This window comes from Miscanthus floridulus, chromosome 8, assembly GCF_019320115.1.
Source record: "Miscanthus floridulus cultivar M001 chromosome 8, ASM1932011v1, whole genome shotgun sequence".
NCBI lineage: Eukaryota > Viridiplantae > Streptophyta > Magnoliopsida > Poales > Poaceae > Miscanthus > Miscanthus floridulus.
Window position 1 is genome coordinate 96,017,579 of NC_089587.1, and position 22,016 is coordinate 96,039,594.

Sequence of the window (22,016 nt, forward strand, 5' to 3'; positions counted from 1 at the left end):
CATGAGTGACTATTGTTTTGTATTGGATGAATGAAATCTAGTCACCTGTGAAAAAATATGTGTCCATCATATTTTTGCCCCACATGGCAGAGCAAGTGCAAGTTAAGGTGTTTTCTGTTTCCCTGCGTCGGAAGTCTCGACGGCCGGAAGTCCCGGCTCACGCCGGAAGTCCCAGCGTTCGCCGGGAGTTCTGATGCAGATCTGACTATGCCGGATCTGTTCCCAACTCTTTTATAACCGGCCCTGTTTTTTTACTATGGTTTCTCTTTCTCGGTTCTCTTCCTCTCCCGACGCCGATTCCGCCTTGGCTCTGCCCTCTCCTCCCACCGCCACCCTACCTCATGCTCCGGCCTCCTTTTTTCTTCCACCGCCGCCAGAGGTCTTGCTGGTAGTGCCGATCGTCCTCCCTCCCTTCCACCTCCCGTGCTCTCGTTTGATTCCATTGGTGGAGGGGATTCCATTGGTGGAGGAGATTCCATTGGCGGAGGAGATTCCTTTGGTGGAGGAGATTGTGCCTGTGGATTTGTTCATCGACGACTGTGATTCGTTTCTTCTCTTCCGTTCCCGTTTCAAGGTACTACCATGGTGTTCTAACCCTAAATCCAAATGTACCTTATGTTTTGCCTCTATACTTTCTTCCTTTCTACTCCTCTATCTCCCTTATTTGGATGTGTGTTGTGATTTGAAGCCCCATGAATGTGATGGTCACCGTGTGCGCCGGAAGTCCCGGTGATCATCGGGAGTTCCAACCGTTGGAAGTCCCGACGTACGCTGGAACTCCCGGCTGTCGGAAGTCCTGACTTTGGCCAGGACTACCGACCCTATGGTGACCACTCCATTCCTATTTCTTCACTTCTCGATGTTCGTTCACCTCTCCTTGTCCTGTTTCTTAGTTCCATTTTGTGTTCTACGTAGTCATGGATGGTGGTAGCAGTCCCTCGCGCCATCGGGAAAAGCGTTCCAAGAAGACTCAAGATCGCGCCGCTGTTCCAAAGCCGCCTGGCCGCACCAAGGTGTCTTACTCACGTGGTGGTGCTGGTGCTTCCCGTGGCCGTGGCCGTGGCGACCAGGGGTCATCAGCTACTACCCCTCCTCCTGCCCCTGCTCCTATTGGGACTGAGCCGATGGTTGATGAAGAAGAGGAAGCGCTGGACCATGCCGGACGCACCCTTGCTGTTCCACCGCTTCGCACCCCGACTCGTGGGCCGCTGGGGACATTTTAGCTTGTTCCATTCACCGGTGTGTCGCCAGTCATGAGGGAGCCCTCCATGGCTCCAAATCCGGCTGGTGAATGGACCCCTCCCCTTCCTGTGAATTATCGTCACTGAGTCAAGGACATCCGGTACAACAAAGGAAGGGACCTATATGCAGAGGATGAAAAAGATCTCTACCTTGAGTATTGTTTCTGGCACCCCTTCCATTATGATTTCTATGATTCCATTCTTTATCGGAAGTTTTTGATGAAGAAGGAGCCACCGGTCCTTCAGATGAAGTGCATTGATGCATATTCTCTTGGCAAGTACAAGGAACCCAAGCTGGAGCAGATGGTTCGGGATATACAATCAATGGGGCTGAACTATCTGCTACAGTTTTGGAAGAATTGGAACAACGAGCTGATTTGTCAGTTTTATGCTTCCTATCATCATGAGAGAGACCAAACTGGTGCTGTGGACTTTATTCACTGGACCACTGAAGGCAAGCACTATAAGGTGGACTTCGTAAATTTCTCTCGCCTTCTTGGTTTGGGTCACAGCGACCGAAATGCAAATGAGTTGACTGCATATGAGGATCTTGCTTTGGAGGAATATCAACACATGTATCTTGAGGGTCATAGAGCTGATGGACAGACCACATTTCTGAAGCCATATTATTATGTTCTAAACAACATCCTGAGACAGATATTGTATCCGAAGGTAGGTGACTCCACCTTCCTTCGTGATGATTCACAGAAGGTGCTTCAGAGATTTGGAGATGAGTTTGAGAAGTTCTCCATCAGTCGCTATATATGGAATAAGATTCATGATGCTACTGAGGATCTGGTAAAGCATCTTCCCTATGCACCGTACATCATGCATATCATAGAGCATGTATCCGACATCCATTTTCCCTATGACTCCGAGCATAAGGTCCTCAAGATATCCAACAAGACCTCTATCATTGCTGCTAGAGAACTCAAAGAACAAGCTGAGGCAGCCCAAGCTAAAGGGAAAGGTCCTTCAGGTTCTCGCTCTCGCCGTGGTGCTGCCACCACTGCTGCTGCTGCTCGCTCATCCTGTGACGAGCCCCTCTCTTCGTCCTTCTCTGGAAAGAAGCCTAGCAAGTTCAAGTTTCTAATGACTTACATGTTTGGACAGTGTTGTGCTAGTGCTTAGCATGAGCATGACATGCAAGAGAGGCTATATCGGTTGGAACAGCAAGCAAGCATTGTATCTTCTCCTCCGCCGCCATTTGTGCCTCCTCATGATCCGTTGGCTTTATATGATGAGGCTTGTGCGGCGTATGATGATGATGTTTCTTCACACCCACATGGCAAGGGGAAAGCAACTGAAGATGATGAGGAATATCAAGAGGAAGAAGATGATGAAGATGACGACGATGGTGAGGAACGTGACCAAGGCGATGATGATGACTCCGATGATGAGTAGTTGGTTTCTCATGCGGCCTACCCCTTTTGGCACTTGTTGACAAAGGGGGAGTGTTAGGCTTTGATTTATTGTAATAAGTTAGTTGGTCTTTATGTTTTGGAACTTTAAAACCTTTAGCGTGTATGAACTATGTCGTGTGGTGGCAACCGTGTGATGGACAACTATCTATTTATATGTGTGATGGATGATTGTAGGATAAGCTATGTTTTAATCTATCTTATTTGCTCATGCTTATCCCTACTTGTCATGATGAATGTTTTTTGATTTATTGTATGGCCATGTGTTACTTCAAGTTTCTACTTTGAAATCTTGGCCATCATACTTCTTTTTACCTGTTGTGTGAAATAACATGTCATATTGCATCTCTTTTCACCGATACTTATTTGTTCACACATACTTGTTGCACCCCACGGATTGCAAAATTTAGGGGGAGCTTTTGTCTTGGTGTATGCAAATCATGTAGACATGATTTCAATTGAAATTCAAATTCATGCATACATCAAGGGGGAGCTCTCCATAAATTTTGGGGTTCAAAAGTTTTAAAATCTTTTATTCTTATAAAAGCCTAAGTTGGTTGTCATCAATTACCAAAAAGGAGAAGATTAAAAGTGCATTTGCCTCCTATGTGGGTTTTGGTATATTGATGACATCCAAATTAGGGACTAATGTGATCTTAATAAGATATGTTGCAGCTATTAGTCCCATAAAAGATTCAAAGAGTTGATAAAGATAAAATGGTATCCCTCAATTCTTGAAGTTGTAAAGGTGGACGAACTCAAAACGATCTCCAAAGGTTTTATTTTTGTTTTTAAGTTTAGGATCTGCCACACTATAAAGAGGGATGCAAGTTTAGTTAGTCAGAGGAAGATAGAGTGCTCAAGCATTTAAATAAAATCAAAAGAGAGTCACTCTAGCACTTCACGAGCACATTAAATAATTTTTTTGTGACTTTCGTTGTCGGAAGTCCCGACGTATGTCGGAACTCCCGACAGTCGGAAGTCTCGACCTAAGCCAGGAGTCCCAGCTCCTGTGCTTCTGACTGCTCGCTTTCTATGCAAGTCAGAAGTCCCGACGATCGTCGGGAGTTCCGACCGTCGGAAGTCCCGATGTTCGCTGGGAGTTCCGACACTGTCCTGACCCATGTCGGGAGTCCCGGCATCAACGGTGCTGGCTACTTGATTAACTGAGCTCATCGGAAGTCCCGACGTACGCCGAGAGTTCTGACCATCGGAAGTCCCGATGTTCGTCGGGAGTTCCGACACTGACTTTCACCGTGGACTTCTGACCTATTGTGAACAGTGTTTTCTGTTGTTGTCGGAAGTCCCGGGATCTGCGTCGGGACTTCTGACGTAGATCTAAATGGTTGGATTTTCACTTGGAGTATAAATACTCCTCTCTTCACTTCTAACCGTTACGGACTCATTTCACAGTTGACTCATTTCATACTGAACAGCTCCCAAGCAACCAAATCACCCCTCTCCTTCCTCCTTTGCTCCAATCTTCGATTCCCTTTGTTTTTGAGTGAAAGGAGAGTGATTTAAGTGAGAGCATCACTTTGAAAACCTTGAGCACTTGATTTCTTCGTCAAGCCGGTTGTCTTTGCGTCTATTACTCTTGGGGCTTTGCCCCTAGCCAGCTAGGCGTTGCCCAAGAGCTTCCATCTTGTGGAAGAGCCTTGGGAAGTTTGTATCACCCTTCGATTTCTTAGTGGAAAGCTCAAGTGACCTTTGTGGTCGCTTTGAGAGAGGCAAAGAGGTGGAAAAGACTCCGACCTTAGTGGTCACCTCAACAACAAGGACGTAGGAGCTCTTTTGTGGGGTTGCCAAACCTCGGGATAAATCCTTGTGTCCCGCGTGCTTGTTGTTGTTGTGATTGCTTGAGATTACTTGTATGTATTTGTCTCTTTGTCTCCAAAATCTCTATTTTAGGGTTTGGACTCGATCTATGGATTGGAGGCATTAAGGCGTCAAGGGAGTGACCCAACATCTTCACCAAACCACTAGGAAGTGAGGTTGTAAAATTATTTATCCGCAAAGTTAAATTTGGCACTGCTTTTGTAGTTCACTTAGGCGTCGGGACTGCTGACGTTTGCGTCGAAACTTCTGACAACGTCGGGAGTTCCGGCTCAAACGTCGGGACTTCCGACAGTGGCTGACAGAATTGAACTTAGCATTTGCAGTAAATTTTTAGATACGCCTATTCACCTCCTTCTAGGCATTGTTAGATCCTTTCAGTAGGACAACATGGAGTAGAGAAGGCCAGCAAGCATCTGTCTACCCAAGACCGATGTGATGCTGGATATGGTGTTGATTTGCACCGGACAGTTTCAAGACAGGTGACAAGGATCAACCCAGAACTGTCAGATGAAAGAACGAAGCCCACATCATAAGACTTCCTCCAACTACCGCCACGTACATCCTCGTATATTGCTGCTGTGGGATTAGCCTACCTCTAATCCCTATCACAAGACTTCCTCCAGCTACGATAAGACACACAAGAACTATAAAACACGCCCGGAGGCTGCTTTACTTCACAAACTACCATGTTCATGACCACGAATATTTCAACAGAATGTTTAATGGGTGAAAACAAGCACTCTAGGAGGGTATTTATAGATCAAAGGAGCGGTATATATGGACTAGGAGTACCAATAAAATAAGCCTGACAAAGGACATAGTAAAAAGACAGGACTTAATAATGGAAGACTCAGGCGAGATGGAACAGTACTCGAAGACGAGCATATTCGAAAGAATATACCAACACAGTACAACTCGTGAACAAAAGACATTTACACTCAACCACCACCATACAACTACATCTGACAACAGCAAACTACCAGAGAATACGCCAAAACTCTGCATCCGAGTTCTTCCTGAATAAAACAACCCGGATATATGCTCGGGGGCTGCAAAAGGAGAGGCATACAGTTCTATCGAACAACTCAGATTTAAGACCCTCCAACTTTTTGTTCCAAATAGCAAGAGGCTCGGGGGCTACACTCAGTGAGTGCACTTTTTTCTTCAAAAAGCGCACGTCACCTAGAACACTTCTTCAAGACAGACGACTTCAAGGCCACAAGATAAAAAGAACCCGGATATAGCTATATCCGAGCTCTTTCTGACAAAAAGAACTCGAACACAGCTAAATTAGATCTCTTTTCAACAAGGAAGCCGGGGAACCTTTCAACGTTGAATCAGGAAGATTTTAAGAAAAGACCCTCAAGCTCCTTGTGCCAAACAACAAGAGGCTCGGGGGCTACATCCAAATGGGGGTACTTTTTTCTTCAAAAAGGTACACATCATGCAAAGATCTCACAAAGCGCTACACGGTTTCGCTCAAGAAAGCACTCGGACGACGCTTGTTCCTACTCGACGAGACTTGAAGAAATAAGACGAGGCTTCCAGAACTCAACTATGAAGTGCTCGGGGGCTTGTCGGTGTGGGACCCATGGGATATCCCGCAAGGAAGAGAGAAGACCTAGTCGAATTAGGATTCCTCTCCTGTAATCTTAGTAGCAATATTACTCTGTAATCCTACTAGAAACTCTCATTGTAAATTGATTAGGACTCTGGCCTCCTAACTATATAAAGGAGAACAAGACTCCTTGGATAGGGAGTTCAAGACAATAATTATACAACACAACACTTTACTATCAATCCAACGCAAAGGCTAACGCCGACTGGATGTAGGGCTATTACTCGATCTACGATCGAGAGCCTGAATCAGGATAAATCGACCGTCTCTTACGTTAACCGTCGAGTTCTGCATACGCTGAAGCCCGAACATACTGCCCCGGGGACCCCGTGGCAGGCTATCGGTGGTCAAACATCGACAGCATCTTAACGACTTAAAATGAAAAACTCAAAACTAGAAAGTTGTAGATCTCGTTGAGATCTATAATTTTCATATAAAAATTATTTTCATTTAATTTCACAAAAAAAGATATGATTTGATATGATTAATATATCTTAGAAAAATCATATCTTTTTTGCGGTATTAAAAGAAGATATTTTTTATATAAAAATTATAGATTTCGACGAGATCTATAACTTTCTAGTTTTGAGTTTTTTTTTTTGAATTTGTTAAGATGCTAAAAAAATTAATGGCATATTTAGACTTAAGGGTATTTTCGACTTTTTACATCTACAGTTTGACATCGTTAGAGCTAAATCTGACAGCAGTGACATGGCGAAAAAAAAAGTTAGAGTAATGATGCTCTGCAGAATTTTTCCAGTGACTCAAATAGGATTGTGATTTTTTTTAATGGCTTACAGGGAATTGGAAACGCTGCAAGCCTGCAACACGCCGCCACGCTTGACAGGCGGTGTCGTCTCTCAACCGGGTCCCCTGTTTTAAGTCGGAACGCGACGCCCCAACCCACTGGCCACCACAACCCAGACCAGGCCGGCGCCACCGCTCTGCCTTGTTCGCTGCTCGCCGCTTTCCCAACGTTTTAACCCCCACGCGCGCAGACCGAAGCACACGACACCGCCTCCCATGTCCTCCGTCTCTCTCTCGAATCCCACCACCGCGCTCAGCGCGATGGACGGCTCATCCAAGCGGATCGACGGTGGCGGCGCCGACAAGCCCAGCCCCGACCACGACCAGAACCAGAACGCCAGCCCCAACGTCCCGGCGTCCGCCGCCGGAGACGACGGCGCCTCTGCCGCCGCCGCTGCGGCGGCGGCGGCGGCCGCGCCGCCAGCCGACGGGAGGCGGCCGTTCACCAGCCTCAGCCAGGAGGAGGCCGACCTCGCCCTCGCCCGGGTCTTCCAGGAGCAGGTAAGTGCTGGAGATCTCGTGGGGTCGGTTGCGCCCGGACCGGGCCCCATGGGGGGTAGCCAGGTAGGGGCTTGCTACGAGACTTCGCCGCTGATTCCTCGTGCTTTCTGCAGGAGCGGGCGTACATGATGCTGACCGGCGGCGAGTACGCGATTTCGGACGCCGGGAGCTACGACTACGACGACGAGGAGGGGGAAGATGACGATGGGAGCGACTACGAGGAGGAAGGGGAGACGCTCGACGAGGACGGGCTGGTTGGGGACGCGGAAGCGGAGGGGGCCGAGGGGGAGCTGGACCTGGACCCTGCGCAGTACGAGGACGACGAGGCCTTCGCGCGGGCCCTGCAGGACGCCTAGGAGCGCGACGTCGCCGACAGGCTCATGGCGCTCGTTGGGATCGGTGATTGTGAGTGTACAGACTGATGTCGAATTTTTTTTTTGACCGAATACTGATGTCGAAATTCAGTCGCCTTTGATCTTCTTTTCCCCTTTTTGTCTGATGCTTAGTCTGCCGCTGTGTACCAGGGCGAGCCATGGAGCAGGATGATGCTGGGGACGAGGAGGAGGATGAAGATGATGGGGTTCATACACAGGTGACATTTTCTATCTAATTCAGTTCACGAACAGGACGAATCAGATTATGTACCTTCGGATAGTTTCATAAAGAATTCCTAAGATCATTAGTGGTAATAATACAAATGCATGGTTATTAGTGGTGATAATACAAACACATGAACTGTTTAAGCTAGTGAAATATCTTGCCACAACATTTCTTGGAGCTCAATACAGTGGTAGTACATCATAATCTTGAGGTTTTAGTCAGAATTTCCTTCTTGCTGGTAAGTAATACTCCTCCATTCCAAATTGTAAGTCGTTTGGGCTTTTATATATGCATAGCTTTTGTTATGTATCTAGATATACATTATGTATATAGATATAAAGTAAAAACTATGTATCTAAAAAAACACAACTTACAATTTGGAATGGAGGGTGTAGAATTTTAATCGAATGTACTAAAAACAGTTTAATTCAGAGTGAGGATTTTCATGTTACTATCGATGATTGGCTGTTGAGAAGCAATCATGTAACTGCTTCCATTTGAAATCTCATATTGAAAACAATTTCTTTTATTTGGAAATGGTTCTTATTTTGTTGATAATATTGATTGAAAATCTCCTTGGAATAAAGCTGGTATCTGATATTTAATTGTTATGTTATTTTGAACTTTAGGATGCATGGGAAGATGTTGATCCAGATGAATACTCTTATGAGGCAAGTTATCTTTATTGAAGAGAATAGGATGTTTTGTGCATTTTTTCTACTTTCCTTGTAAACCTGGAACCTGAAAGATGTGTTATTAAACATTCATGAATCTGGTGATTTCAGGAGCTAATTGCATTGGGTGAAGTTGTCGGTACAGAAAGCAAAGGCCTTGCTGCTGATACTATTGCTTCATTACCTTCGGTAACTTACCAGGCACAAGACAAGCAAGATGGCAACATGGAACAGTATGAACATCATTTTCTTATGCTTTGTCCCTAAAAATGCTATCTGTGTGCAGAGTGTTATCCTGATTTATCAAACTCATTTGCAGATGTGTTATTTGTCGTGTGGAGTTTGATGAAGGCGAGTCATTAGTTGCACTTCCTTGCAAACATCAATACCATTCTGAGTGCATAAACCAGTGGCTGCAGTTAAACAAGGTATAAGCACCACCATATATTTTCTGAAATCCTTCTCTAATGATGTTTAAGCTTTCCCAGAAACATCGGATTTTGGAATGGTTTTACGATTCTATCCTTTTATTAAGAAAGGGGTAGTTCAACTTAAACAGAGTACCAACAGTGACATAACATATCACAAACAATATTCTAACCTGCAATCGTGGCTGCGAGATGGGTAGTTCAGGAAAGAAAGGGGTCCATCAGGAAACCTCAAATACACCCGAAAACATAAGAGCTACTACAGTCTACAGTACTACTGCTGCAATCACGACATGATTATCATAAAAGCACAGAGACAACGCAAATCATTAAGCAATACATAAAATATGGACTGACAGCGAAGTCAACATAGTATAAAAGTAACCTACAAAAAGGATAAGAATTAAGTAATGATAATAAACCAAAAAAGATACAAAGATGAAGGCTGCTTCTTCAAGACCTTGTTTGCAGATTTTTGCCTTTGGCTTAGCCTTCTTCAATGGCGAATCCAAACAGCAATCCAACTTTCCCGAGCTTCTCCTCGGCGCTACCCTTCTTCACCTCCTCACCAGTCACCATCTCAGTAACCTCTCAAACACGCCTGCCTTCACCTTACTCACCATCTCCCGATCCGTCGACTTCTCAAGAACCGAGCCAGCAAGGCGTCCATCGTCTCCAGGCTCACGGGGAGCACAGGCAAGAGCTCGTAGTACACACATACTCGTGGGAGTCTTTGATCTACAGAACAGGACCCAGCATATCACTGCTGTGCGCGACACACGAGTTTGGGTCCGGGGGCTGGGGCCGTGCCGATGTCGGCGCGGGCTCCTTTCCCACGCTGTTCCTGTGTGTACACGCTCGGAAGCGGCTTTTGCTGTGCATGGACAAAAGCCAACTCTTGGCATGTGGTAGTGCCGTGGTCGGCGGCGAACCATCGGTTACCAGCAGCACCAAATTTCGCCGGAACAGGGTGGCGGTGGATGTGGACATTGCAAGTCCCGCCTGGCTGGCACGAAGCACCGGCCACAGCACAGGACTGCAGCGGAAAGCGGGTGTCAATGGCTCGACAGCGAGGCAGAGTGGTAGGCAAAACGCCGTTGCTCTCCTCAGCCGCCCAAGAGTCCCGACCAGTCAGTCCCAACTCACAAGTCGCAACCGTCGCGCGGCGCCAAGAGGCAAACGCAAACAGAGGTCGGCCGGGGGTGGCGCAACGGGCAAACCCTCGGGAATCCGAATCAAAACAAAGGTGCTCCCATCAGGGGGGCCAACTGGGCGGACGAGAAATCCGCGGGCGCCGGACAGCGACGCGCCCCCAGGTCCGGGTGCGCCGCCCACCGTGGCGCGGGGGCGTGTCCCCCAAGCACAGGACGACGCTGACGCGCACCCACCTCCTCTATTCTTATCTCCAACCCGTCGAAAACCAGCTATAAGACGCGCGAGCAGCCACGGACGCCAACCACCTGTGACATCTTCCCCAATTCCTGTGTCCTCAGATCTTTGATTCTCCGTCCCTCCGTCTGATGATCTCTGCGCCTCTGCGGGTGTCGGCGCCGAAGGCTGCCGTCGGGGGGTCGTCGTTCCTGTTCGGCGGCGCGTCCTCCGTCGAGCCCAAGTCCAAGCCCAGCAAGACCAAGATCCGGTGCGCCGCGGCGCCGGCGGTGGGGAGGGGGAGCGCCGCCGCCGCCACGCTGTACGAGGTGCTGGGCCTGCGCGCCGGCGCGACGGGCCGGGAGATCAAGGCCGCGTACCGGCGCCTGGCGCGGGAGCGGCACCCAGACGTGGCGCCCGCGCCCGGCGCCGCCGCGGAGTTCGTCCGCCTCCACGACGCCTACGCCACGCTCTCCGACCCGGACACCCGCGCGCGCTACGACCGCGGCGCCGTGCCCGTGGCCGTGGCGGTGGCGCAGCGCCCTTGGAGCGGCGGCGGCGGGGGCGTCTACGGCCGGCCCCGCCGCACATGGGAGACGGACCAGTGCTGGTAGCAGAGACACGGGCCCGAGCGCCCACGCCGTTCTTGTCTGTCTGTAGAATAGTTAGACCTTCCCTGCCGCCAGCCATGCGGCCATGGCGGCTCACCTTGGATTTTTTTTGTATTGGTGGCCATCCATGTAGCGTGATTTCGTTTTCCTTCTTCTACCTGCACCTGTACGTGTGTGATGTTGAGAATTGATTGCGAACAAATTGCCCTATGTAAATACTACTTGCTGAGAGGTTTGGAGGAAGTAGCCCTGCCTCTGTTAAATCTAATCTAAGGTCATGTTTAGATTGCAAAAAATTTCAAACCGATGAATAGTAGCACTTTCGTTTTATTTGGTAAATATTGTTCAATCGTGGACCAACTGAGCTCAAAAGATTCATCTCGTGATTTCCAACTAAACTGTACAATTAGTTATTTTTTTTACCTATATTTAATGCTCCATGCAAGCGGCTAAAAATTGATGTGATGGAGAGAGAGTGAAAAAACTTTGGAATTTGGAGGTGATCTAAACAAGGCCTAAGCTGTTCTCTCCTAATATGTCCGTGCCCGTGCGGTTCCAAATTTCCGGCGAGCCTTCTTCATTCTTTGGATGGCCAAAAGGGTCCAGGAAATGTCGTGCTTCAGTTTCGTTCATCCGATGCCAGCGAGCTCGAAGGCACGAACGTTGACCGCAAGTGCAAGAAGAGCATGAATGTTCCATGGAAGTTGGAACTAGGAGTGGCGCCGGTGTATCAGTGTAAGCGGTTTTGCCCTTGTCCGAAAGGTCAAGCATGCCAATTGGCAATGGCAAGCGAGAGCTGAGCTTCCCCATCTTCTCACCTTACGTGACGCAAAACTCTCGTTTTCATCACGTTGGCCTGACAAATGGTTTCAGGCTTTCACCACTCCGCAGTGTTGGACTCACGTTGGATGCCTGAGCAGTCGTTCAACAACTTGACTGGTTTTTGGAAGTCATCGGTGCGTGAATGCAGGGCCTGCTTGGTTGCAAGCCAATTTTTACTAAACCAATACACGAACAAGTTTAAAAGATTTATCGTGCAATTGGTTTGGTGTCAAAGCATTGGCAATACCTTCCAAGATTAAATTTTGGACAAAACAATATTTTTATCTCTTGTTCGTAGCAAGCCAAATATTAACCTTGGTTGCCTTACCAAAATATTGATTTAGAGCCTGCTTGGTTGGCTTTCAATTCTTAACCGACTAAAACCATGGCATGCTAAAAATTTTAGTCATCAATTGGTTCATTGCCAAAGAATTGAACTCACCAATGTTTATGGCTAAAGTTTTGGCAAGTCTCTAGAAAGTTCTTAAACTGCATATAAAAAAAATTGGCACAACAATTATTGTTATGGCAATCATCCAAATGCATGCCTATGTGTTTTTGCTCTAACTTTGGCAAGCCTTGATTTTGGTATGCTATGATTTTGGTTGGACAAAAATTGATAGCCAACCAATCAGGTACTTACTCTAATACTTGGTATACCCATATTTTGGCTTGCCTTAAAATTGAAATGGGCAGGTGCTCTCGTGGGCGATCGGTTACTGGAGCTCGCTCTCAATCCACAGACCTAGGATTCGAGCCCTGCATCCTCTTCATCTTAATTAAAAAACGGGGTGCGCTCTCCTCTTTCCCGTTAAGTTTTTTAAAGCAGAAATAATATACGTCAACCGGTTGATTCAATCAATTGTATCAACCGCTTTTGGGGCCATCTGTTGGCGTCCACCCGATGGCTGTGGCCGTCCGATGGTCCCCACGCCTGGTAGCCCCGTCCGATGGTCCCCGCGCCTGGTAGTCTGCCTCTGCCTCCCTGACGGCCCCTCCCCTCCCTCTAGAAGATCCTCCCCGCGCGCTCCCTCCTTGTGGATCTCCCTCCCCGGTGGCCCTGCTTCGTCACGCGGCCTGCTGCACCGCCGCTGCCCCTAGCCGCCGCACCTAGGCCGCCGCCGCCCCGGCTCAGGCGCAGGGCGTCCCTGGAGTGGGCGCGCGCCTCCCCGGCAGGTGTCCCCGCGCGCGGGCGCCGTCCTCCTCTGCTTCCTTCTCTCTTGTTCTGCTGCTCGAAGCTCTGTTCTCTGTTCTTCCATTTGTAAATTTGTGTACAATTTAATAATATTTATAAATAATTAGATATATATTTCTCTAGTATCTGAAATAATTTATATATTCTTTTGAATATTTGGTATATATTTGTCTAAGATAGTACGTTATCTCTAAATTAATCACTCTGTCAAATAAATTACACTGAAAAAGTCATCGTAAATATAGTAATAAGACAATGTAAATGTAGCTAGATGACATTGTAAGTATATGAGAAAAATTTAGTTGATGGGAGGGGCCAAAATAACTAAATGTCACATAGACACTTTCTTTTTAAAATTGACATGCAGCATGTTTGTTTGGCTATGGCTTGTCGTAAACGATCGTAAATTTTTAGCTGGAACAGTATTTTTCTCTCAAACAAATCAGTCAGTAATACTTCTTCACAAATCAGCAACGATACGAATTAGCCAACCGAAAATGCTGATCACAAAAAATGGTGTTCAACCGATCAAGCTCGCAGTTGCGGCTTGGTAGCCGGTGATGTTAGACAGGCTTAGAAGAAGTTACTGGGCTCTACGTCGGCCAAATAATAGACGCTGCGGATTAGCCCGCTAAATCATATCACTCCTCGCTTCGCTCCCCACCGGACGCGGCACGCGGCCCAGCTCGCCCTTCCCCTGCCGCAGGCGCTGCTCCTTTCCAAGGGAAGTCCGCCGCCATTTGTCGTAACTAAAAAAACCGAAAAAAACATCCCAATAAATATAGAACACCCATATAAATATATCATGCAACAATATATATTAGAGAAACATATAAAAAATAAATCATCAAGATATATATATGCATGCCAAGTATACTTAAACATTTTGCAACCATTTTGCACTCTACTCTTGTTGGGACATATTTTTTTAACGATTATTAACTCTCGTCAAGAACTAATGTTGCTAACAAAGATCTAGTAAACTATAAGTGTTTAATAATGGTTGGAAGAACAGATAGAAACGCCGGACACAAGAGTTTGGTTAGCAGAGGTGATGGCGGCGCTCAAGCATGAAGAGCTCACACGGGTGGTGGTCCGTCTTTGGGCCATCCAGTACGCGCGACGTCATGCACTGTTTGAGAACAACTTTTAGAGTCCGTTCTCGACGGAGTCCGTTCTCGACGAACAGTTTTGTGGAGCGGTTCATTAGCGAATTGGAGATGGTCAAGCCGAGCATCAAGCTGCAACAAGTGGTGGGTGATCCAGCACCGTGATGGATCAAGCCACCAAGGGTTTTTGCGAAGGTTAATGTGGATACAACGATCTCCAAAAATTCAAGCAACGCCTCGGCAACGGCCGTGGCCAGGGATGAGGATGGTAATTTTCTAGGCGCCTCGGCATTGGTCCTGGAGGGCTTGCGCCGACCTGGAAACAACCGAGGTGGTGGCGTGCCGCGAGGGCCTCGCTTTGGCCAGTGACTTAGGCCTCCAAACCCTCCGGGTGGCGAGCGATTGTGTCGATGCAGTTGCAAGCATCCATGACGTAGGTTTCGGGAGGGTGGGGCCAATCCTACTGAAAATAAGACCCGAACGAAAAGCTTCACAAGTGTGGAGTTTGTTTACGAAGGCAGATGCTCCAATATTGATGCTCATTGTTTAGCCACTGAGTCCTGTAAATTTTTCGATAGAAAGACATATTTGGTTTGTTGTTGCTCCTCCTGATGGAGTTGAGGGGTGACACTTTGAAAAAAAAAATTCACTAGATCAGCGGCGACCATGCGGAGTGGCGGCGGCCGCTGGCTTCCCAAGCCCTCCCTGGCACCCTCCACCGCATCCGAGGCCACCCCAGCGCTGGACGCCAGCGTCATCCGCAACCTCGACTCCGCCTTCTCCCGCGGCGACTCCGCGGCCGCCAGCCTCTGCAGCAGCGGCCCCGCCACCGCCGGTGCGGGCGTCGGCGCCGCCCCCAACTTCTACGACAGCGCCACGCAGACCGCCGCGCTCCGCGTCGTCAACGCATTCCTCGCCCCCGCCGCCGCGCTCCGGGGGCCTCTGCCCGCCGCGGGCGACATCCAGGCGGCGCTCCACCTCCTCGTCGACCGTCTCCACTTGCCCCGCAACGACGCCACGTTCGAGGATGACCTCATCCAGGACTTTCTCCTTCTCGAGTGCCCCTACAAGGTCACCAGCTCCGCACTCAAGGCCCTCGGCGCCCCGCACTCGTGGCCAGTGCTGCTCTCCGTACTCCACTGGCTCACCCTCCTCTGCTACTCCCAAGGAGACGACCTGGATGCCCCGGGCGACCCATCCAACGATCTCTTGCTCCACACCACCCAGAGCTACTCCCACTTCTTATTGGGGGACGCCGCCGCCGTCGCGGCCCTCGACGAGCAGTACGCCTCCAATGCCCGGATGACTGGTGAGGCGTCCATTGCAACAGTTCGTGCCCTGGAGAAGGAGGCCGAGGAACTGGAGACCAAGGTGAATAAGCTCATCTCGGGTCCTTCGCGTCGGGAAGCACTGGAGGCAGAGAAGGAGGCCTTGATTGCTGATATTCAGAAGTTTGAGGCAGTGGTGAATGCTTCGCAGTACGAGGACGACGAGGCCTTCGCGCGCGCCCTGCAGGATGCCGAGGAGCGCGACGTCGCCGACAGGCCCATGGCGCTCGTTGGGATCGGTGATTGTGAAGTGATGTCGAAATTAACTCACCTTTCATCTTCTTTTCCCCTTTTTGTATGGTGCTTAATCTACCGCTGTGGACCAGGGAGAGCAATGGAGCAGGATGATGCTGGGGACGAGGAGGAGGACGAAGATGATGGGGTTCATACACAGGTGACATTTTCTGTCTAATCTTTGCAAGAGTCGATTGTGACTCGAATGCTGGGGATTGGGCAAACATGAACAGAACAAAGCTTATTATGTACCTTCGGATAGTTTGATAAAGAAATATTAAAGTTATAGCTGGTAATAATACAAACACAGGAACTGTTTAAGGTAGTGAAATATGCGTCATTTCTCGGTGCTCAGAATTAATACAGTGGTAGTGTGTACTCTTGATGATAAGAAATGGAACTTTAATTTATTTACTAAACAAACAGTTGAATTGGAAGTGAGAATTCTCATGTTCCTCGTGGTGATTGGGTATTGAGAAGCAATCATATAGCTGCTTCCATCTGAAATGCATGTTGAAAACAAATTCTTCCGTTTGGAAACGGTCCTTATCTTTTCTTGGTACATTGATTGAAAAATCTCCTTGGAATAAATATGATATCTGACATTTAATTGCTAATGTTATTTTGAATTTTAGGATGCATGGGAAGATGTTGACCCAAATGAATACTCTTATGAGGCAAGTTATTTTTGTTGAAGAGAACAGGATGTTTTGTGCCTTTTCTTTCTACTTTCCGTGTAAAGCTAGAACCTGGATGATGTGTTATTTAACTTTAATGAATGTGGTGATCTCAGGAGCTAATTGCATTGGGTGAAGTTGTCGGTACGGAAAGCGAAGGCCTTGCTGCTGACACTATTGCTTCATTACCTTCGGTAACTTACCAGGCACAAGGCAAGCAAGATGGCAACATGGAAGCAGTATGAACACCATTTTGTTATGCTTTGTCCCTAAAGATGTTATCTGTGTGCAGAGTGATATCCTAATCAATCAAAACTCATCTGCAGATGTGTTATTTGTCGTGTGGAGTTTGACTGAAGGCGAGTCATTAGTTGCACTTCCTTGCAAACACCCATACCATTCTGAGTGCATAAACCAGTGGCTGCAGTTAAAAAAGGTATAAGCACCGCAATATATCTTCTGAAATCCTTCTCTGAATGTGATGTTTAAGGCTTCTCACAAACATCGTATTTTGGAATGGTTTTATGATTCTATCGTTTTATTAAGACACACCACTTAGCATGAGAAAACAATCAAGAACAGTGTTATTCTGAACACAACTTGGACACGCAATTGAATAATGGATAGGCGTCTGAACTGCATGAGTTTTTACATATATCCTTTGACTGTGTCAGGTATGCCCGATGTGCAGTGCTGAAGTTTCCACTTCTGTGAACAAGCAGGCATGACTCTTCCATTGGAAGAAAATATGAAATGAAAGCAGCGCCTGAGAGTTAAGCCTAGTGTTACTCTCTAAGTTATCTAGTTAATCTCTTTTCTGTTAAAGCTGTACTCAGCTCCTATCTTAGCATTTAGAATATGCCTAGTATCTGCTTTGTGCAGTTAGAATATGCTGTAGTAGTTGAGGAGCTTCTTGCGAACCAAGTTTGCTTTTTCCCTATATAATGAAGCTAAGGCAGCCATGGTCATTGCTGCCATCTATTCCTAGATCTAGAATTCTAGTTGTGTGTTACCTGGCCAACAGCGCTAACTGTTGAATTCTTCAGATAAGAGAGGGAAATGGCTGGGCCTGTTTCCCTGTTTTCTTTAGTTAAACAGGCTTACCCTCCTGTACCTGCTGCTAATTTTTATGGCCATGCCTATGCATTCCATTAGACGCTGATGATTCATTCGTGATTCGTTGCTTGTAGATGTAAAACAACAATCATAGCCAATAGCCATTGTTTTAATATTTGTCCGATCTCTTCTGTGTTTAAAAGGGTCGTTTTTTTTTTTGAGACGGGGCATTTTTGTTCCTGAAGGTGATGCGTGTTCAAATGAGTTGAGTTGACATGAGTTGTGTACTGATGCTTAGGCTGTGTTTAGTTCGCGAAATGAAAATTTTTGGATGTCACATCGGATGTTTCGGGGATGTCAGAAGGGGTTTTCGGATACTAATAAAAAAACTAATTACATAGCTCGCCTGGAAACTGCGAGACGAATTTATTAAGCCTAATTAATCCATCATTAGCACATGTTAGTTACTGTAGCGTTTATGGCTAATCATGGACTAATTAGTCTTAAAACATTCGTTTCGCGATTTGCAATCAAACTGTGCAATTAGTTTTTTTTCGTCTATATTTAATACTCCATGCATGTGCCGCAAGATTCGATGTGATAGTTTGGGGTGAAAATTTTTGGGAACTAAACCAGACCTTAAGATCGCCATTGAAACGGGCAGAAATCCGTGAGTCAAAAGAAGAACAGTGGTATGCTGGGCCTGCAGAAATTTCGTTTCTGCCCGATACTGAAATTGGTTCAGAAATGCTATACAACACATGTGTTTTAGCACAAAAAAAAACACATGGATTTTTTGTATCTCTTTTCTCACTGGTGACCACCGGCGAGCTCGGCGGCGGCGGAGGCGGATCTGTGATTTATCCTTTTATAGAAAAAAAAATTATGATATGTGATATGTGATCTGTGGAGGCTGAAGGTAGAAGAAGGGTGGAGGCTGTTGGATCTTAATCTTATGGTGCAAAAAGTGAGACTCAAATTAGTTAGGTACCATAGATAGATGTGTGTAGGTACACAGAAGTTGAAACGCGGACAAGGTTTAAAGCCACCGGTGCGTGAATGCTAGCTGGTGGGATTTCATGTTAGGCAGGCTGAGAAGAAGTTTCTGGGCTCTACGTCGGCCTAACAATAGACGCAGTCGGCCCAACAATAGACGCAGCGGATTAGCCCGCTGAATCATCTCACTCCGCACCGCACGGCCGCACGCGGCACGCCCTGCTCGCCTTTTACCTGCCACCGGCGCCGCTCCTTTAAAAAAAAGTTAATTTGATTAGTATCATTATAATTTTACAAGTTTAAAGATACACCGCTACAGTTCATATATTTGAAGAACTGCCATTATAATTTCAACCCCCCCCCCCTTCGTCTATGCCATTTTATATGTCTCCCATATATAGACCCAGGAAGACGTATGGACGTTATGTCTCTGTCTCATCAGGTAGAACAAGCCCGCCCGCGGCGGCCAGAGCGCGAGGCGGAGCGCGGCGGCCTGCGCGCAAACGGAGTGGTGGCGCGAGCTCGATGAGCGCTCGCGGTGGCCTGCGCGCGAGCGGCGAGCGCGGCGAGCGCGCGAGGTGGAGAGCGCGACGAGCACCCGCGGCGGCATGCGCTCATTGCCGCTCTTCCTCCTCGCCGTGGCCACAAGCTCGTCTCGCTTGACTCCGACGATGATGCTTTCGATGGTGACTCCGACGAAGAGGAGGTGGCGGTGCAGGAGTGGGCCCTGAAGCGCGAGCTCATCGACGAAGACAGCCCCTGTGTCGCCTCCCCGCACGGACGTGCACGCAGCTCGCCGCACAGCGCCGGCGAGCTCCGCCTGAGCCGCCGCGTGCTCAGTGCCCTCCCCAGCTGTTAGCTTGATGACGTCATCATGACGTCGTGCCTATGGCCCCGTTCGCTTGTTTTAAAAATGGCTTGTTCGGCTTCTTTTTTCAGCCGGAACAGTATTTTTCTCTCACAACAATTCAGCCGGAACAGTGTTTTTCAGCCAGTTTCAGCCAAGTTTCAGACCAGCGAACGGGGCCTATGTCATATACTTTCCTTTTCCTCTTGAAAATAAAACAAAAAATACATAAATACCTTTACTCATCCTCGTCACCACGGCCAAGAAGACGAAAGCAAGGAAGCGGAGCACTTGCTAATGGAGAAGAAGCAGACGACGAGTGCCGTGACGCCGGCGAGGAGTATGTGCTGGCCTGCTGGCAGACGATTAGACGTTGGAAGAAGGGGATGATGGATCGAACCGCTGGATCTGATGGTTCTATGGCTATCAATCCAGACAGAGGCGGAGAGGGTGTCGCGGCGGAGGCGGTGTGGCGAGAGCAACCGGACCGCGGACTCGGCGGAGTGGTCAGACCGCGACTGCGCTAGCACCGTGCATGTGCCTCTACGCCACCAACGTGCGCTCCAGGAGCTCACGCTCGCCTACCACCTGGCCATCGGTGGCGCTGGGACTCAACGCCCGCGCCCGCGGAGTTCACGCTCCACCGGATCGCCGGTGACGCTTACGCGAGCACCGACCGCATTGCCGCCGCCGAGGGCGCCGCTTCGAGGTGCGTGGCACGGCAGCCGGGGAGGAGGTCACGGCAGGTGTCTTCTTCGGCTGGCCATGGCGAGGAGGCCGACGCCGAGGCCCACGGCCCACACACCCATCTCCTCGCCCATCTCGCTTTTTCTAACCGAGGAGACGGAGACTTAACGCTCATACATCTTACCGTATGCATACGGGCCTGACGGTGGGTCCATTGACGAGGAAGACGTATAAAATGGCATGGATGAGGAAGGAGAAAATGGTGATTCTGCCATTCTGAAAAGTGGGCTTCGCACTTTTACCATCCCGCAAAAGGGATTTGTCCGTTTGCCATTATCAAACGAGACACATCCGCTAAAATGCCCTACGACCGATTTATTGCCAAATTAATTTTTTTTTGCCGTGGCATATTTTCCTTCCCGTTTTGCCCCTCAGCCTTATCCCTTCCTTTTCATTCACGGTCATTCACGGAGAGCGAACCAGAGACAGAGAGACGCGAGACGGACGCCGCCACCTCCATCCCGACGCGTTCACGCGAGGCCGTCCGCGCCCGTCCGCCGTCGACCATCCGTGCCACTGTCGCGTCCTTGCCCCGACCGTCCGCGCCAGGCCACCGCCGTGTCCGTGCCACGCCGCGGTTGCCGCCCTGACGCGTCCACGCCAGGCCGTGGGCGCCGCCCCGATGCATCCGCGCTAGGCCGAGAACTGGACTGGAAGCCCGATGAAGGTAACCTCGGCAGGCTCGAGCACAACAGGTAGCGGTAGTAGTGAGTGCCCCTTTTGCCATGTTCCATTGGTCCAGATCCAGAACAAGCAGCCGACGACTTTGGGCGAGTGGTATCTCAAGTGCCCGTACAACATCAAGGTAAGGATTCTTGACATCGGTGACCTCACTATGTCTCTTGCTGCTGCTTTGATTGATGCGTTTTGAGTGCAGGGTGATCCAACTACCTATGGTTATATTCGCCCTGAGGTGCAGAATATGAAGTTGGAAGCACAAGAGCACCAACTAAAGGCTAAGAAGGAGGCATCAGGTGACTGTTGCTCTGAATTAAAAGCAAAATTGCAAGAGTTAAAGCAAACACTTGATAGTGTTGTAGCTGAACTTTGAAAACTGAAGGTGAAGCCTGCAGAGCCGATTCCTGAGCCGATTCATGGGCCAAAGACTGAGCCGAAGCAAATTGTGATCGATTATTCTGTTTTTGTGGGCTTTGTAGGTGTCCTGATTGGTGTTGTGGTTGCCTGTATGTGGAAGTAAACAACTAATGTCTATGTTAGTCAGCCAATGTGTGTGTGAGTTAGCTCTTGTGTGTTTGTGTGGTTGTGTGGTTGTGTGAGTTATGCGGCCGACATGATGGATCTCAAGATGGACAAGCTTATCGTTCTGGTGCAGCTGCTGGTGGTGCTATGTTTAATAATTGCAGTCCTAGTTCTTTTAGTTGTGGTAGTGCTTTTTAGCAAGTGAAGCATGTGTTGTAATAACATCTAAGTCCTATGTACCAAAGAAGATGTTTTCCTGGAATTATGTCATTTTCACTTGTTTTATGCAGATCATGTGGTCTTATTTTGATAGAATCTTGTCTGAATGTAGACAAAATTTTGACAGAATTTTGCTTGAATTTGGACAGAATTTCAATTGAATTTGGAAAGAATTTTGACACAATTTCATGATCACAATAATATTCCACAAATATAGTAGATTTCGTAAAGGTTCACACAATACATAGGTACCATTTAAGTTACAATAACGTAGGTTCAAATAAATTAACTAAGGTCCAGATACATAAGATAAGGTCGAAATACAATTTCATGATCGAGATACATGTCCAGATACATATGATAAATAAGGCCCAGATACATGTCCAGATACCATTCCAAACACAAAGCATTAATTGGTTTTCACTTTCCTTGGCTTCAGTTTTTTTGGTGGGCTCCTTCTTTTGCACTGTCTTGTCTG

At 48.0% G+C, this 22,016-nt stretch overlaps 1 protein-coding gene and 2 pseudogenes across 1 annotated transcript; all 3 read left to right on the plus strand.

Moving 5' to 3' along the window:
- Positions 1-6,900: 6,900 nt before the first annotated feature.
- LOC136477033 (E3 ubiquitin ligase BIG BROTHER-related-like) lies at positions 6,901-14,545 on the plus strand (annotated as a pseudogene).
- Positions 14,399-17,201, plus strand: LOC136469604 (probable kinetochore protein NDC80). Its single transcript, XM_066467731.1, has 8 exons — positions 14,399-14,429; positions 14,888-14,908; positions 14,941-15,807; positions 15,889-15,956; positions 16,432-16,473; positions 16,590-16,712; positions 16,766-16,909; positions 17,148-17,201. The coding sequence occupies exons 1-8, from the start codon at positions 14,399-14,401 to the stop codon at positions 17,199-17,201; spliced, it is 1,350 nt and encodes a 449-aa protein (XP_066323828.1).
- Positions 17,202-20,780: 3,579 nt separating this feature from the next.
- On the plus strand, positions 20,781-21,317 carry LOC136473540 (uncharacterized; annotated as a pseudogene).
- Positions 21,318-22,016: the final 699 nt, after the last annotated feature.

Coding starts and splice junctions, on each gene's coding strand:
- LOC136469604 (XM_066467731.1), top strand. CDS start 14,399: ATGGATCAAGCCACCAAGGGTTTTTGCGAAG. Junction 14,430..14,887: donor CACCAAGGGTTTTTGCGAAG/GTTAATGTGGAT, acceptor AAAATTCACTAG/ATCAGCGGCGACCATGCGGA. Junction 16,474..16,589: donor CAAATGAATACTCTTATGAG/GCAAGTTATTTT, acceptor TGGTGATCTCAG/GAGCTAATTGCATTGGGTGA.